Source organism: Salminus brasiliensis, chromosome 14 (assembly GCF_030463535.1).
Source record: "Salminus brasiliensis chromosome 14, fSalBra1.hap2, whole genome shotgun sequence".
NCBI classification, from domain to species: Eukaryota; Metazoa; Chordata; class Actinopteri; order Characiformes; family Bryconidae; genus Salminus; species Salminus brasiliensis.
The window spans coordinates 26,227,092-26,244,281 of record NC_132891.1 but is presented as its reverse complement, the minus strand read 5'-3'; the positions used below and the strand labels follow the sequence as shown (position 1 = coordinate 26,244,281).

Below are 17,190 nucleotides of genomic sequence, written 5' to 3'. Positions count from 1 at the left end.
CCATAGCAACCACCTAGGATACCATACCAACAACACGTTGCCACCATATTAACCCCCTAGCAACCTCTTATAAATTCCACAACAACCTGGGATACCATGGCAACACCTTAGCAACCACCTGAGATACCATGGCAACACCTTAGCATCCCAATAGCAACCATTTCTTAACATTGTAGCTTACGTTTCCAAAATTTGCTCGCATTTTCTTTTGGAACTGTGTGAAGCTGCCTTTTGTGGTGAGGATGCAGGAAAGGTTTGTGGCTGATGCAACTCAGACTGGATACCACGGCAATCACTTAGCAACACCTTAGCAACCACCTGAAATACCATAGAAACAGCCTCGTGACACCTTACCAACGCCCTCAGATACCCTAATGACTGCCTGGCAATCACTTAGCAACACCTTAAAAAGCACCTAGGAACTCCGACTGCTCTGAGTTTAGATATTTGCATAGTCCGACCTTTCCTGACAATGATTATAGACAAGCCATAGCCCTAACAACTTGGAACTTGGGTCAAGTTATTCAAGAGCTCAGAGAGTTATACGTGGTCCTTTTTTTGTTTAAAATTGTACAAAACCAAAAATAACAAGGTTAATCTTTTTATGCCTTTCGGAAATCAGTTCATCTTCTGTTCACCAATTCGCAGTAACAGACATTGTGACCAGAGGTGCCCAGACTTTTACACGCACTCTACAAAAGACAAGCCTGTGTTTATCTGTGCACCAAGTAAATGCTGTCAACGAAGCGCGTCACCGACAAGAACGTCCACTCGTAATCACAGGCAGGGACTTGGGGCTGTGTTGTGGTCCTCTCTGCTTTCCTCTGTTCTCTCCTGCCCTCTCATTTCTCTCTACTGCTGGCTCCTCCCTGCGCGTGGTACCTCCTCAAACTTTTGCCGTCTGGAGCTCAGAAACAGCGCGCGCTTATACTTGCAATCACACCTCCCCAGCTCATCCAGGAGCCGCAGAGCAGCGCTGGAGCCGGGGGAAGGAAGGACTTGTCGGACCATTTAACAAGTCAGGAGTTATCTGTGCTTCTCGGTGGACAATACAGTTCCCACTTTCACCTAATGAAGGATCAAAACTGATGAGAAGCTAGCCTAGAAATCTCCCTGACCGCTCTTGTGATTTGTAGGTGATTATTAAGCGTCATGGCCTCTTTGCTGGATCTGCGCGCTCCCGCGCTGCTCCTTGTGTGCGGTTGCGCCGTGCTGGCCGACACGGTCTTCACGAACTTTACACTGGAGCACGAAGTCCACTCGAGCTTTATCCAGCGGCGCCTGAAGAGCCAGGAGCGACGAGAGATGCAGAGGGAAATCTTATCCATCCTAGGTTTACCGCACCGGCCGCGTCCGCACCTCCACGGCAAGCACAACGCCGCACCCATGTTCATGCTGGACCTGTACAACGCCATGTCCACGGAGGGCGACGAGATGGGCTACTCCTACCCGTACAAGCCTGTCTTCACGACCCAGGGACCACCCATCGCCACTCTTCAGGACAACAACTTCCTCAACGATGCCGACATGGTCATGAGCTTCGTTAATTTAGGTAGGCTGCGTTATCCGCAGACGCATCATCATCCTCACAGTCAAGCCTAAACAAGTGTACCCTGAACACACACTAAGGTTCTTTAGCTTTGGACCTACACTTGACCAAAGGACCCTGCACTGCTCACTGCAGAAGTCAAATCAGTGAAACAGTGAATACATTATAATCCAGTGCAGGATAGGGGATCATTGTGAGTGTGGCAGGTAGATCTTTTGATGTTAATATGTTCTTTGGCCAAATATTTCATGAAGCGAGTTCTCATAGCTGTAGTCTGCAGCTCTCTATAAATAAAGTCTGTATTGGGTTCCACTCTCACGCCAGGTATATAGGCCTAACCTAAATCAGTAGAGATGTCACATTCCCAAGCGTCTGCAGCTTCTTGGCCAGCTGTGTTGTCTGCTGATGTTCAGGTGTTTGAGCTGAGAGCCATGGTGGGCTATAACTTGAAAAGAGTTAACCAGTTTGGGAAGTGCAAAGTACACCCAGCGCTCTGCCACAACTTAGTAAGTAGTCTACATGCTTATTACGTAAAAAAAAAAAAAAAAAAAAGGGATGGGACTAAAATCACTGGAAGACTCTGGTAATAATTACTTTTACCCCAACATGTAAACAAAACCTGTCTGTAGCATGTGCTGAACTGTTTAAGTGATCGACCTCACATAATGAGTAGAGTAGATCAATCTTTATCACTTCAAGAGCTAAGTGCTTTGGGAGAACCTCCTGTAGTAAAATATGTGTGTTACTGAGGAGCTCCAGCTTACTTGTCTAACCAGCTAACACAGGTAGTGACTGATAAATGGCAGCTCAGTACAAGGAACTTTCAGACAATGAATAGACATGACTATTCTCACAGAGCCCAATTCTAAGTAGGTTTAAAATGTTGCTGTCAAGAAGCTAAATATCCTACTGGGCAACACCACATACCAGGATAAAATGCTAACACTATCACACCCTTCATACATGGGAGTTTGATGCAGGCTTAGGCCAAATGCTAGCGCTGCACCAGGAAGAGACAGTAGCGTATGCATCTACCGTGATCAGATGAGAGCTCTCTCTGCTTTGTGACAGCAGTCAGGAATAAAAGACCTCTGAAGAAATCTGAAATGGTTCCAGTGTCGTGTTTACTACCTCTTAATCGCTATGGTCGTGTCTGCTTCTATCTTAGTGATTGGTGTGGCGCAACAGATAACACCACTACCTGCCACTGAGTTGCTACACCATGTTGGAGACTGGGGTTCGATTCCCGGTCTGGGTGGCTACGCTGTGCTACACCAATAAGTCCCTGGGCAAGACTCTCCTTTGGCCCTCCTTTGTGATACGAGTAACCATGCAAGTCGCTTTAGCGTCAGCTAAATGCCATAAATGTAGATGTAAATCTTATAGAGGTTTTTGTTTTATTGCCTGACTGCAGAATCAGATAGAGTGCTTCACTCTATCATAGCACATCCTCGAAAAGTGCTACTTAGTGGAATGTTAAAGGAAAAAGAATTGGGGTTGTGATTTGGCTTGTTATGCAATCAATTGTATTTGTTAATTGGCCAGTGGTTGGACTTTTGGGAGTCATAAAACCACTCTGAAAAAATTCTTAAGTAAGAGTTAGATAAGAGTAAAATGAGTTAACAGGGGTTTACTTTAAAGATAATCAATCTGCAAGCTTTGTAGTGTAGGAATTAAACGATTTTGGTAAATGGATGCTGCAAATCTTTCATCACTCAATGCCAAAAACACCATTTATCAAGCATGCATAATGCAATAGTGATTAAGACTATTGCATTATGCATGCTTGATAAATGGTGTTTTTTCAAATAGTATTACAAACAAGCTACAAACTGCAAATTAGGTTTATTAGCCAAATGCTGTGTACAATAAACCAATCAAGCAAGAAAAAATTAACTAGGTCAATGCAACCAATATAACAATGGTTTCTCCAAATACAACACAAAATGCCTATCAATCTTTTATTGACTACTGCCCTCTGACAATTGTCTTTAGTTCTTAGTAGAGCATCCTTTTGCCTTAAAAGCGCTGCATTGCCAGACACCAGCTTCTGGCAGCGTTCCTAAGGAATCCTAGCGCAATCCTAGGCAATGGCCTCTAGTTCACTAATATCCTTGGGTTTGCTGCTGCAGCCACCTTCAAATCCCACCAAAGATTTTCTATGGAGTTCAAGGCAGGCGACTGTGACGGCCACCCCAGACTCTTCCAGGACTTTTTCTGGTGGATTTTGAGGTATGTTTGGGATCATTGTCCTGTTAAAAGGTCCAATGACGCCCAAGCTTAAACTTGCCATGTTCTGCAGGTTTCCTGTGCCATAGGAAACAAATCAGTTCTTCCCTTTTCAGACATAGTCATGGTTTTGAGCATATTGGAGGCAGCGTTTCTTGTGCTTTTGAGTTAGTAGAGGTGTATAGGTATTGAGACCGTCAGCACTTAGCATGCACCTTACTGTGCAAACTGAAACCTCAATGCCTGCTGCCGCCAATGTGTTTTATCTCACAGGCACCTGAAGCAACTAATGAAGCTCTTGTTTTGCCACCTGATTTGCAAATGTGTTCTTTAATAAATGATTCTATTTATGGGGTTGAATAATTCTGAAACTGCAGTAAAAAAAAAGTAAAAAAAAAGTTTATTGCAGCTGTAATTTTGTCACTTCTTTATTAAGCAACTGGATAATAATGTATAATGTGTTTAGTGTGTGTGTTTGGGGCGAAGGTGACAGTGTTTTTATTTTATTTCAGAAATGTGTAATTACTCAGCGGACTGCTGCATTGTGACTATTTTTGACATGAACTGACACAGATGGATTTTACCACAGTGGGTTGCCGAGTTAAGGGCCTCTCTCTCAGGCCAAGGTTTTCTCTGCTGCTGTGTGTTGAAAGACAAACACTTTGGGCCCTGGTAGATGATAGATGGTAGATTTTTTTCCCAATAGAAATTGAAAATGAAATAAATACTGAACCTTTTATGCCAATGACATGCATCCTGGACGTATCATGCAGAGAAGTTTGTTTGCCTCGAATTCAGAGATGTAATGTAGTAATTAATACTTATTGCAATCTTTTTCTGACTTATAAGACACACCATAGATCACAGAGATGTGCCACTGGTACAATATTTATTTTTCGGAACCTATGAGCTGTAAGCCTGACAGTTGATTATAAAAAAGATGGTTCACCAGATGACAGAAAGCGCACAATGGGAAAGGGTGTTTAGGTTATAGGTAGGTTTAGGTTATGGTTGGAACCACATGTGACTAAGAGCAATGCAACATAACTCCAGTTTTCATAAAGCAAAAGGATGTACATTGAAATGAGGTAAATTTAGTTCCCCCCCTTTTTCAGTGCAAGTGTGAGTTTTCAGAAAGAGTTTTGCTTAGCAGATTTAGCCTACTTTGACTAGATGAACGTCTTCTTGCTCATGTGGCTATCAATCAAATCAAATTATCTATGGCAGTGGTTCGGCTAAAACAGACACTTGTTCTGAGTGATGCCGCGGCAGAGCAAGGCTGATTCGCCACAACAGAATAGAAGCTTTGTGAGGGTCAGTGTCCAAGACTCGTGATTCCATCGTGATAGAGGTTCTGTCTTATTGACTCTGCCAGAGAACATACGCATTCATGATCTTAACAGAGCTCAAGGAGTGCAAGAAAGTCACATCAGTGGATGGAGGCAGACTTTTCTTACCTTGTATAATGAACAGAAGTGCAGATCTAGTGCAGATACAAAGATAAATGTTATTTATGTAACTCACAGTTAAATTAAATAAGTATTTATGTAATATGTATTTAATCTGTTTAGCAATTATGCTATAGCATCTTCAGTTTACAAAAGTATCAACTCTGCTGTATGCAGAGCTGTATCAACTGCTTCTTTCCTCTCTTACTTTGTTTCTTATCACTGACTAAAGCTGGGTGCCATTCTCTCTCTCTCTAAAATATTATGACAGGCACAGATCTGATTTCAAAGATCCATCCTTTGCAGGAGCAGCAGGGAGGTTTTGTGAAGGACCTGTTCTTAGTTAGAGGACCACTTTTTCCTTTGATAGAGATTCATTAGTTTCCAAGGAAATGGATGTTTTTGCTGCTTACTCACACAACCAGTAGCACCCGAAGTAGACATGTTGAGTGATGTAATAGATGGATAAGCTCTTTGCCACACAAGTCAGTAGTAATTGTTTTCAGAGCAGCAAAATGCAGTTTAACTCTGACAGCACATAAGCCAGCAAACTGACCTCAAAGATATATAATATATAATATAAAAGAAAACATGTAACATTGTAACATAGTCTTGTACGTAATGCATAATATAGAGTCATGTGAAAATAATTAGGAAACTGAATTAGCATTTAAAGATATGGACATTTTATCTTCTTAATCATATAGAAAGATGGAGTTAATACAACTAAACAAATACAACTGAAGAATTTGTACAGTGTGACTAATAGATAGACCATGGTCAGGGGAAAAAAATAGCCTCACATTTTCTACAACTCAAAATGTCTAAAATTAGAATCAGCACATCAGCTGCAGATGATTTGAAAACATTAGAGAGAATTTTGAAAGGGTCTGTCTTAGTTAAACCTTAGACATTTACTTTGCTCTTGATTGTTGAAGTGAGTGGTATCATCATTGGTGAGAGCCAAAGAGCTCTTTGAAGCATATGAAATAAGGTTGTAGATGCATATGTGTCAGTCTCGCAAACAGAAATCAGCCATGTTGGAGACGTTTCCAACAATCCTAAAATTTCATCACAAATCCTACAGGTGTGCTTTAGACAGATTAATCCAAATTTATTATTTTGGGAACAGTAACAGAGGAATGGTTGGTGCAAACCAAGTACAGCATTTGAGCACTCATATCCTCATATCAGCTGTGAAACATGAAGGGATGCTTTGCTGCAGTTGGGCCCGGCAGTAATAGAATAGAATCCACTATGAATTGTTTATTGTATTAGATGGTTTTTGGACAAATGTGAATGAGACTGTGGTGGACCATGTAGCATGAATATGACCCAAAGCATTCTGGAGTTCTGGAATGGCCATGTCAAAGTTCGGATCCTAATAAACTGGGACTAGTAGATGGTTATAGGAAGTGTCTGATTGAGGTTATTTCAGCCAAAGGGTTTCCTCAAAGGGCCCCCAATCTAAGAGTATTGGGTTTTTAAACGTCAGGTTTATAAAAGTTAATGAAAAAAGTAGATGCTTGTGCTTCCTATAAAATATAAACAATATAAAACATTGCATTAAAAGATCAGTAATCTAAATTACAAGAATCCAAAATATGACTCAACGAAACCTGTAGTAAGAATTCTGTGCATTCTGTGTTTTATAGTGTGAGTTGTTGCTCAGGTTTACGACTTTGCGGTATTGAGTATCAGTTCAGTGCATCACTGTGCGAGATTCTGCGAGCGTCTGGGCTGTGTTAAGTTTATCAGCAGAGACTGTTCTCACCATTGCGCAGAGAGTAGGTGGGTGGATCCCTGTTTTTTGGACCCCGGGGGCACGAGACATTTTGTCTCTGAGTCACCTCACTAAAAAGCCCAGCTGTGTAAATGCCTTACAGAGTACATGTAGAATGTAAACGCCGCATGCCGCACGAAACAGAGTTTGCCGACACAGAGGGTGTGTGAATCCACCAGGGTACAAGAACACACTTTCCTGGTGCACATTTCTGAAATGGAATTCTCAGAATATTATGCGGGACACTGGAGTCAACCGAGATAAATATCTTTACCTTCTATGTTAACCTTTTTTTGATAATACACCTCTTTGCGTACAACTGGTCAGACGGTGAATATAAAGGAGAGCTGTGAAAATTAAGTAATTTAGACGTGAAGTTACAGATAGAAAAAGGCTACAAAATGTTTGAATGTTCCAGTGAGTATTTGAGAATTGTAAGTAAATGCAGAAAGCATCACTGCCTTGACAAGGGCATCCCCCAAAACTCCAAAGTAAGCCAAAACTCCAAAGTAAGCCAAAAGTAAGAAGGAGAATATTCTGCAGCACCCAAGCATCCATGTGGATGTCAATTTGGAACGTGCCACTTACCTAGACATTGTTATGGACCAGGTCCACCCCATTATGGCAATAGTATTACCTGATGCCAGTGGCCTCTTAGGGTTGTGTACTCTGCCACACACTCTGTACATATTTTGTTCAGAAAGTCAAGTTTCTTTATATAGCTCTTTTGGGCGTTGGGCGTTGTCACAAAGCAGCTTTATAGAGATCCAGGTCTGAGTCCTTAGCGAACAAGCCAGAGGCGACACAGGTAGACGTCCTTTAAAGCAAGAGGAAAAAAACTATAAGAAAAACCAAGACTGTTGTTACCCTAGTAACCAATTTCCCCGATCAACAAAATCTCCACCTCTAGACAGGACTTTAAGGATCTGCTGCTAATGTCTGGCCAGGGACCAAAGAGCACCTACTGAGGTCTAGTAAAGTCCATGCCTTGGCAGGTTGGAGCTGTTTGGGGGAATTCAGAGGACCATTAAAAAGTGCATATTAGTTTAATAATGTTTCCCTCATCAGTGTTTATAAAATACAAAATAATGTGTATATATTTTAGGTACCTGCAAAAATGATTATGAAAACGCTATTTATCTGGGCTGTAAGCGTTTATTTACTCAACTAAACAGTAATATCATAATAAACACAAATAATGTTCATACAACAATACATGAATACATTAAGTAGTGGTTCTGTGTCAGTATTCATTTAACCCTTCGGCCTTGTGGAAGTAGCACCTGCTTCAGCTAACTGGTACTTTATTATGATAAATCAAGTGTGACGATGAGGGAACAAATCCACAAATTCAATTCAGCCAGCAATAGCCAGGAGAAATCTAGAACTAGGACTTTTTCCTATAAACTACCTTGCAAGATATCACCTTTTTCTCGATTTTTTTAAACATGTACTTAAATCTATTCTAATGTTAAATACTGCCTTTACAGTACACTTAACGCTGTATATACAAGCAATTAACTAAATTAACATACAAACATCCCTGTCCTGCCATGGTAATGTAGTTAGGTGTTTGTCAGATTCTGTATTGATGCTGATCCTTTTTGAGACATGATAGCTATGCTGCTTCTCCCTCTATCTGTCTATATACTTATGCATGTTGAGACGTGTCCTCACATTGAAGAAGAAACCTTTGACTCGAAGAGCATTCTCCTTTAGCACAAAGCCCATGCTTATTTCTTTCTTGAAGTATGAGAGAAACTACAAGGTGTCTTCCGGCCTTGCTTTTTTGGAAATGTTTTTTGGAAATCATTTTACTGGATGATAGTTTGACCCTTAGTTTCTGCCACTTAGGAATCAAATGAAGTTGATTTGTCCTGACCCAACTCAAGCCCACCCCCTAACCCTCAGTGGGGTGAACGATACCTTAAAACTTTCCACATTCAGAAACCCTATATGGAGAGCACATGCTTGCAGGAAATGTCTGTATAATACCTGCCATGACAAGCAGGCCTCATCACTCTTTACTTAATGGGTGTTTTTTTTTCTTTTTTTCTTCTGTTGCTCTGTTTTCTGTCTCTCACTTTTCTCATTGTGTTATCAACAGTTTAGTCACAGCTCACTCCCGTGAGACGCTGTCATGCAATCTGCTGGTTTAAGACAATAATACACACTCCTGAAGAGAGGCAGAGGAGGGAGGGGGGTGAGAGAGAGAGAGAGAGAAGGGGGGGGGGGGGTGGGTGAGAGAGGGAAGGTGCTTGTACTCACTTGCAGGCTCTCTTAGTCATTATGGAAAAGACACTAGCCTCTAATAGGTCCCTGGGCCTGTAATAGTTCTGATTTACTTCAGCTGCTTTCCTCCCCAGTCTCAGGGGGAAATGCATCATAAAGTAAAGCGCTGCTGTTGGCTCGAGGAGCCACACATCTGACTGCATGGAATGAAATGTAGGTAAATGCTTTTAAGCGTCTGCTCTTAATGGTGACCAGATGGGGAACAAGAAAATATGGATAATTAAGGAACAAAATAAAAACACAGATGGGATAAATCCTTGTTGTTGCCATCAATGGTTTCATAAATCTTGTGTGTGTGTGTGTGGAGGTAGATGAAAAAGGTGACGTGAGTAAGAGTAGCTGAGATGAAGAAGGCATTATTTGTAGTTATTTTGGAATTGCCGTGGGTGTTGCTGTTGTGAATCTGTTAGGTGCTATGTATCCACCAGGATGGAGATGCATACACACACACACCTGCACATTTCTAAACACAGTCATGCTACTGTCAGGTTTACTGTTAGGTTCTGTGATGGTGAAGGTACAATGCTAAATTACATGTTTACGATATAGGTGAAGACAGTGTGTGCTAACACAGTACATGATCTGTACATGTGTTGAGATATGACTGGAAGCCACTATAACCATTACTCTCTCTCTCTCTCTCTCTCTCTCTCGTACGCTCTCTCTCTTTCTCGGTCTCTCTCTGGTTGTGTTGAACGTCCTTTCTAACATTCCAGTTCTCAGCAGGCTGCCCTTGGGAGACTGCCAGAGGTTAATACAGATGTTTCTGAGTGTCTGCCGGCCAAAGCAGCTGTGCGGGGAAACTTTATCCACACACAGACACGCACACACTCTCTCTCTCTCTCTCTCTCTCTCTCTCTCTCTCTCTCTCTCTCGCACTGCCACACACACAGACATTGTACTGAAGCACTAGATGAATTAGACATTGTAACTTATGTTTTATTCTTTTTCCCTTAGGCTTCATCCATATTGTTTCATGTAATGGCTTTATGTTCCACTTCCTTGTCATTGTTAGCAGTTTGCTTAATGTATATTGATGCTGGTGAATGTCTGCCCTTTAATCAGCAGAGGAATGTTACAGCTACTCAGCACTGATGTTTTCCATGTTTGCCTGCTTGACACAGGGTGTAGATTAGAGAGCAAGCCTTTGTGGGAATTTGTTTCCCTTTGTTGAGTCTGATTAGTGTATTGGCCTTGACATTAAAATTACTTTAAATTAATCATAACTTTTCAGCCCTTTCTTTCTGCCCAATCTTGCACTTGTACTTATTGTAATAACATCGCCTCCCAGGAGTAGCAGCTCTCTCGCTCTCTCTCCCTCTTTTCTCCTGCTCATTCTTCCCATTTTAAAATTTCTTCCCTCACCTACCATGGAGAAAATACTGGGGGTGACTTATGCCAATTTGGCATTTCAGCCTGCCTGCTCAGATTAGACTGAACCACTTCTTGCTGCACTGCTTAAGCTGTGTGTGTGTGTAGCACAATGCTATGAACAGGCAGTGTGCAGATTGATCTACATGGCCTGGCCTCATAAGTCCAATTAGGATTTGCTATACTTTCTAATTTCTGGACCATAAACTAATCATTATTATCAAAAATGACTCTGCTAATTTCTCGCTCGCTGTCTTCAAACGCAGACTGAAGACCCACCTCTTCCGAGAATACTTGGGCGAATAGTAGAGTACTATGGTCTCCTTATTGACTTGTGTTTAGTAGTGTCTAAGCTTAGAGGTATCTTTTAATTTTTAGTCTATTCAAACTAGCTGTGAGTAAATAGTGAAGCACTTTTGTAAGTCGCTCTGGGTAAAAGCGTCTGCTAAACTGTGGACTGTGGACTGAGGTGATAGAGTAATCTTACAGGACACAAATATGATTCGGGTCACACAGCGTTACATGGCTTACAAAGCTGTGTTTAAGAAGGTAGTCTGCTTTTAACCAATAAAAAACTACTTTCTGTACAAATACCTACAGACTGTGTTTTGTTTATGGGCAACAAGCATCTATACTGACCTCCATTACCATAAAAAGATATTACTGCAAAGTGTTGGAGTCCAGGTGAGATTTAGAGCAAATGCAATGACCCTCTGACCAACTGCAGGACTATTAAAACAAACACACTCACATCGCTTCACACCGCACCACTGAGTGAAGGGGAACAGAGAACTGCATATCAAAGAGTGCTGATTGAAGGTGCACTGATCTAGGATCAGAAGTTTCTTAAGGCAGTACGTAAATGTGAACCTTATACATCATAAGGTTATCCATCAGCATTTCTGGCAGTAATTTTGTGATATTATTATTTAAATTATCACTGTAAATGATAATAAAAAGAGAGTCATGCTAATGGCAGCACAGAATATCACAGTGGGCTTTGTAGCCAAGACAAATCTGATGATTTAAGATGGTTCGTTTGAATACTTAAGTATAGAGTATAGAAAATGAATATTTTATAAGATTTCTATTTTAATATTAATCTTAATGTGGATAAATTCTGCCTTGACTCATAGTGGACTACTGTATAGTCTTGGTGTTGGTTTATACTTGATGGGTTTAGATCGTGTTGTCTCAATCTCTCATATAATACTTTTTCACGCTTATCTGGCTTCAACTAGAGTCACTATGTCATACAAGTAAGCCCTGGTTGTGTAATTGTGAAAGTGTGAATGATGAAGTAGATGAAAAGAAAGTCCTGTGTATGTGTGTGTGTGTTGTGGCAAGAAAGGGATTATAAATTTGAAGAAATATTTACATAGACACACTGCATTCCACCGAGGTCTATAACTGGAGCATGGTAGGTTAGGGTGCGGTGGGTACGGTCTAGGCAGTGGCCACAAAATTAGAGAATGCAAAATAGAGAGTAAAAGGGAAAAGAAGTAAGATGAGAGTTGCAGACATTGATGGTCTCCCCACAATGTGTATTTACTCCAGCTTACCTCACTCTAAAGCTTAACTGTCCAGTCAACCAGAGTGTCAATTTAGCTCTTGCAACTTAAAGGCAAGTCTGAGGTTAAACTTAATGAGCGGAAGTAAATGGAATGAAAGAGGGAGAAAGTTACCACATGCGCATACGCACACACACATATATCACTCCTAAGCTATGCACCCTCAGTGCAAATACAAAAAAAGACTCTTGTAAGCAATTAGCATTCCTGTGTGCTTACTACCTTCCAGAAGGTAATTATGCTTTAACTGAGCCTTTAGTGAAGAGAGCTGCTAGGTGATAAAATGGTATAAATTCACCATCACAAAAGCATGATGTCATCCTGTGGGCAGGATATGTTTCTCTCCTCTGTGGTCAGTTTCTGGTTGCCCTTAACAGCACACATATAAACATATTGAGCAACCTCTCTCTCTCTCTCTCTCTCTCTCTCTCTCTCTTTCTCTCTCTCAAAAAAGCCTCGGTCTGAGGAAAAATTGATGCACACAATTTTATTTTCGTTTGTCTAAACAGTTTTCTTTTTAACCACTGAAGATTGGGCTTGGTCATGCATTTCAGTGGACAATTTTTCTTATACTTGAAAGACTGTCATTATAGATTACTGACAGACGTTCACATTGCTTGTGCATATGTGTAGTTGGGAGTGCTACAATATTAACATGATACTTGAAACATATTCTATAATCCTACTGTAATTTTTTATATACCCTTTTTTGGGATTGTTTTTTTTTTTTATTTCCCCACTAGCCTAGACACACCATTATATTACGAAGCGCTGGGAGAGTGAAGGCCAACATGTGCCACCTGATGCCAGCTAACTGCTTAACACAATAGCTTTGGACAGACTCACCAGTTCTGTCACATCAACTAATAGACACCAGTGGACATTACACTATTTGGGACATGACCAGAAATTAAACCTGTGATCTCAAGATGATAGGGCTAAAGCGTATGAATGTTGCACCACTGGGAGGCCCTGGGACTGGGAGGTCTCACTATTTATATTACAGCTGTTTAACTGCACTGTTAGTCTCACATGAGAAGGAAGTAGAAGTAGTACTGTGAAGTAGACAAGGCAAGATATAGCAATATATTCCATTTAGGAGTGATTTGCAACGAGCCCATGTCTAGACCAAAATTTTACTATACATACTATACTTACTAGATTTTTAGGCAGAGACTTGCTGAGGGGATATAAAGTGCCAAAGGAACAAAAAGGTGAAGGGGTAGCTGGAAGGTGTGATGGAATGGAGTGAGCAAAGGAAAGAGAGAGAGATAGAGGTGGAGGGGTCAGTGGACACCCTGCCGGCTGGCGGAAATGCAGGGGTTGGGGCGATGGGGTGCGAAGTGGACGGACAGACACATGCACTAATCTGCCATGACACTTTGGCCTCTCTCACCATGCTGCCCCCAAAGCTTTGGGCTCAGGGAGAGGTGCGAGAGATTTGACAGCCCTCGGAAACTTCAAAGCTTTTTAATGCTGATCTGCTTACTGCACAGCTTCTTCCTAAGGTTAGAAGAGGATTTACAATAGTTTTGGAATAAGTAATATATATTATTTAAAACATTGGCCATCATTTACCAATATGTTTCTAAAGTTTTGCTTAACAAAGAGACAAAGAGATTCAGATTCAAGGAAAGGATTTTGTCCCTAGCACAAAAGTAGACGCAGAAGCAAAACAAAAGTGTGTATTTGTATGAATTGTTTTTTTTTCTTGACCATATGTATTATTTTGGTAAAATCGTGATATCAATTCAGTTAATCGTGATATTGATTTGAGGTCATATCGCCCAGCACCCAGATGTAGTATCTTGTCATCTTTAATTTGATCACAAACTGTATCTCCCGGTGCTAACATTAGTAAGGCGGTTTTACTATGTTGTGGATTAGCCTGAGCTGGGACATGACACTGTTTGTACCAAGACTTCAACTTATTATGCTAGTTTGGGATATGCTGACTAGGAGGAGACTAAGGAGAGGGGAGAGAACTCAGAGAACCTTGGGCTGTGGTCAGATGGCTTCTGCTTGTGGTAGGAAGCCAGACCCCCCTCTCTGATAAGGACTGAGAGATGACAGAGTTAAAAGAGGGAGGAGACAGGGCGGTGGAGGGTTGTAAAATCTTTGTCGTAGACACGTGAACATGGTAGAGATGGTATTTACAGGACGTTAGATTAGAGAGGAGAGGCTTCAGGCATGTTCCTCCTCCCAAATATTTGCTATTTTAGGACATTATTTTGTCTGATTTCTGAAATGTAGCACTATGGTGTTAATAGTTTTAAATAGTGCTGGGCGATATTGTAAGTTTTCACAATACTCAATATTCAACACAATACATGTAATCACGTACTAAATACATCAGTAGTGACAGATTCTTAAAAACTACTGTTCAGATATTCTCCCAAACTGAACTTCAATGATTTTCAAGTATCTGCCCATACTGATTCCAACTCTGACCTAAATACTTGATAGATGGCTGTAAATCCTGATATTTATAGTGTTCCACTATTTATAAGTTCTATCCTAAATAAGATATAATATGCTTAAAAGAAGAGCATGTAATAAGAAAGGACCCTAGGTATTTCTTTTCTGCTTAAACATTTATCCAGTTCGCACACACTTCTGCACCTTTACTCAAAAGGAAGCCTTGCAGTCTCATGGTAAATACATCTTAATTAGGTCAAATCTAACTTGTTATATATTACAAAATAACTACTGTTTTAACTACTATCCGTTCCTGACATTTTTGTCTAATTTAGGTTTATTGCCTGTCATAATAATTGTTATAGACTTATTGTACAACATATGAACATCATCAATATGCATATAAATGCATCAATAATGATGCCTTCATATATAGAGAGCTAAATCAGGTGGTGGAGGTAACAGATTGACCCCTGCCCCTCCCCCAAAAAATACTTATCATGACAGGCCTAGCTTCAGGTGCTGCTGTAACCCCTGTAGTCTATCTCTTTTTCTCCTCCTCTCTCTTTCTCTCTCTGTCTTTGTCTGTCTCTCTCCTTCTCGCTTTCTTTTTCCCTCCAGCGGTGATGTTTATTTAACCCAGGTATGGCGACTGCCCCGCTGGCCACTCGTTTCCTCCCAGAGGAAGTCATAAACGTGCCCACTTGGGTTTAACTGTGCCTCAGCCCACTTTTAATCACTGCCAGAGAAAGAGTTTGTTTTGTTGTTGTTTATTCATGTAACTTGCACCTGCAAACTGAAATAAGTTTTTTTAGAGAGAAATGTGGGAACTGGGGGTAGTTAACAAGGTATTGGAGTAGTTATTATGACTTGAGAAAGAGAAATGTAGGAAACGGGACAGTTGGGAGATTCAAAAGGAAGGTCTGAAACAGAGATAGGCAGATTGATTTTAGATTCATAATAGGGTGGTTGTATAGATTGATCATATTGATTGATATTACCTATTGACAGTGACTATAATTATCATTATAGCACTTTTAACAATGGCCATTGTCGAAAAGTAAAGAATGTCCAAAACTCCTCACACTAGCTCACAAGGTTTTACCATGGCCTTGACAGTCACCTATACATCATCAAACATCATGTGTAGAAACCTCGAAAGAGCAGTGCATGCAAGATAGCCCAAAACTCCTGGCAACTGTGTGTTTTCTGTGTGGAAATGACATGGACCTCTTTGTCCCGATTACAAGTCAGAGGACCCTCAAAATGATTTGGAGATGCTATTTTATATTATAATGTTATTTTAACCCAGGGATAGTTAGGATATGTTATTTCATAGCTGTGATGGGTGATATGGTATAATTCACATAATGTCAAGCCAAGTCAATCTTTTTTTGTGTAGTGCTTTTTACAACTGTTGTCGTCACAAAGCAGCTTTACATAATTAGTAATTAGTAAAAGACAGAAACAAAAAATGAAGTAACGTAAGACATGAAGGATCAAAGACAGCGACAGTGGCAAGGAAAAACTCACTCAGAGCTGGAGGAAGAAACCTTGGGAGGAACCAAGACTCATAGGGGGGACCCATCCTCCTCTGGTCAGAACTATTTAAACATTATTGATAAAAATTACCAAACCAGGTACAACAAATAGTTAATAGTGGTAATATTAATAGTGGCAGATAATTACAAGTCCATTTAGGTTTTAACATGGTCATTAAACAGGTAGCAGCGGTAAGAGGGTGGGCCGCTGGTCTGGTATGGGTGTTAGTGTGTGGGGGGCCTGATGGTCGGACTGGTAGGTGGCAGCTGGTCTGACGCAGGTAGAGGGGACCTCAGCGGGCAATCTTCCAGCAGGTCGGGCTGGGTGGCCATTTACTCAGAGAAGGTAAAAAGAGAGAGTTAGTTCTGAGAGGATTTTATGGAGAGCAGAGAATGTTGAGCAGTATCAAAGTGTTTCTGATACGACTCCAGCAGGTCTGACTATAACAGCCTATTTAAAAGGAGAGAGAAAGAAGGTAACACAGACACGGGAGCACCCTGAAACACATGCAATGAGATTATATGAACACATATTATGACTAAAATGAGGTTTTGAAATCTGAGGAAGAATAGATGACATAGCTGTTCTTCCTCAGGCCACATATGATCTTCTTATATGCAGTGTAATCTATGCCAAGCTATATATAACATTGCCAGTGATTGGGCTGATATTTTAAGTCAAATAAAATTCTTGGATATGTACAAATGTTCTCAGTGGATTTTGTGCTTTTTCAAAGTGAACATAAAATGTGTATAGATTACCAGAAATAGAATAGCCAGAAAATAGTTCTTATTTAGAATTCCTTAGAATTTCTTTAATTCTCCAAAAGAATTTGTAACCATCCATTCATCTTCATATCTGCTTCCTGGTTTCTACCTGGAATCGTTGGGCACAAGGCAGTAATACCCCTGCACAAGGTGCCTGTCCATTGCAAAGGACCATGCACACATTTAAACCCTTTAAAACATTGAAACATTGCAACTGGAA

The 17,190-nt window shown here is 40.7% G+C and overlaps 1 protein-coding gene across 1 annotated transcript in view; it reads left to right on the top strand.

The window, feature by feature from the left end:
• Window positions 1-821: 821 nt before the first annotated feature.
• bmp7b (bone morphogenetic protein 7b) overlaps window positions 822-17,190 on the top strand; it is a 31,864-nt gene continuing 15,495 nt past the window's right edge. Inside the window, exon 1 of the mRNA XM_072696309.1 lies at window positions 822-1,552. Within this exon, the coding sequence (XP_072552410.1) occupies window positions 1,153-1,552 (400 nt within the window). The 5' untranslated portion in view covers window positions 822-1,152. The remainder of the gene's footprint in view (window positions 1,553-17,190) is intronic.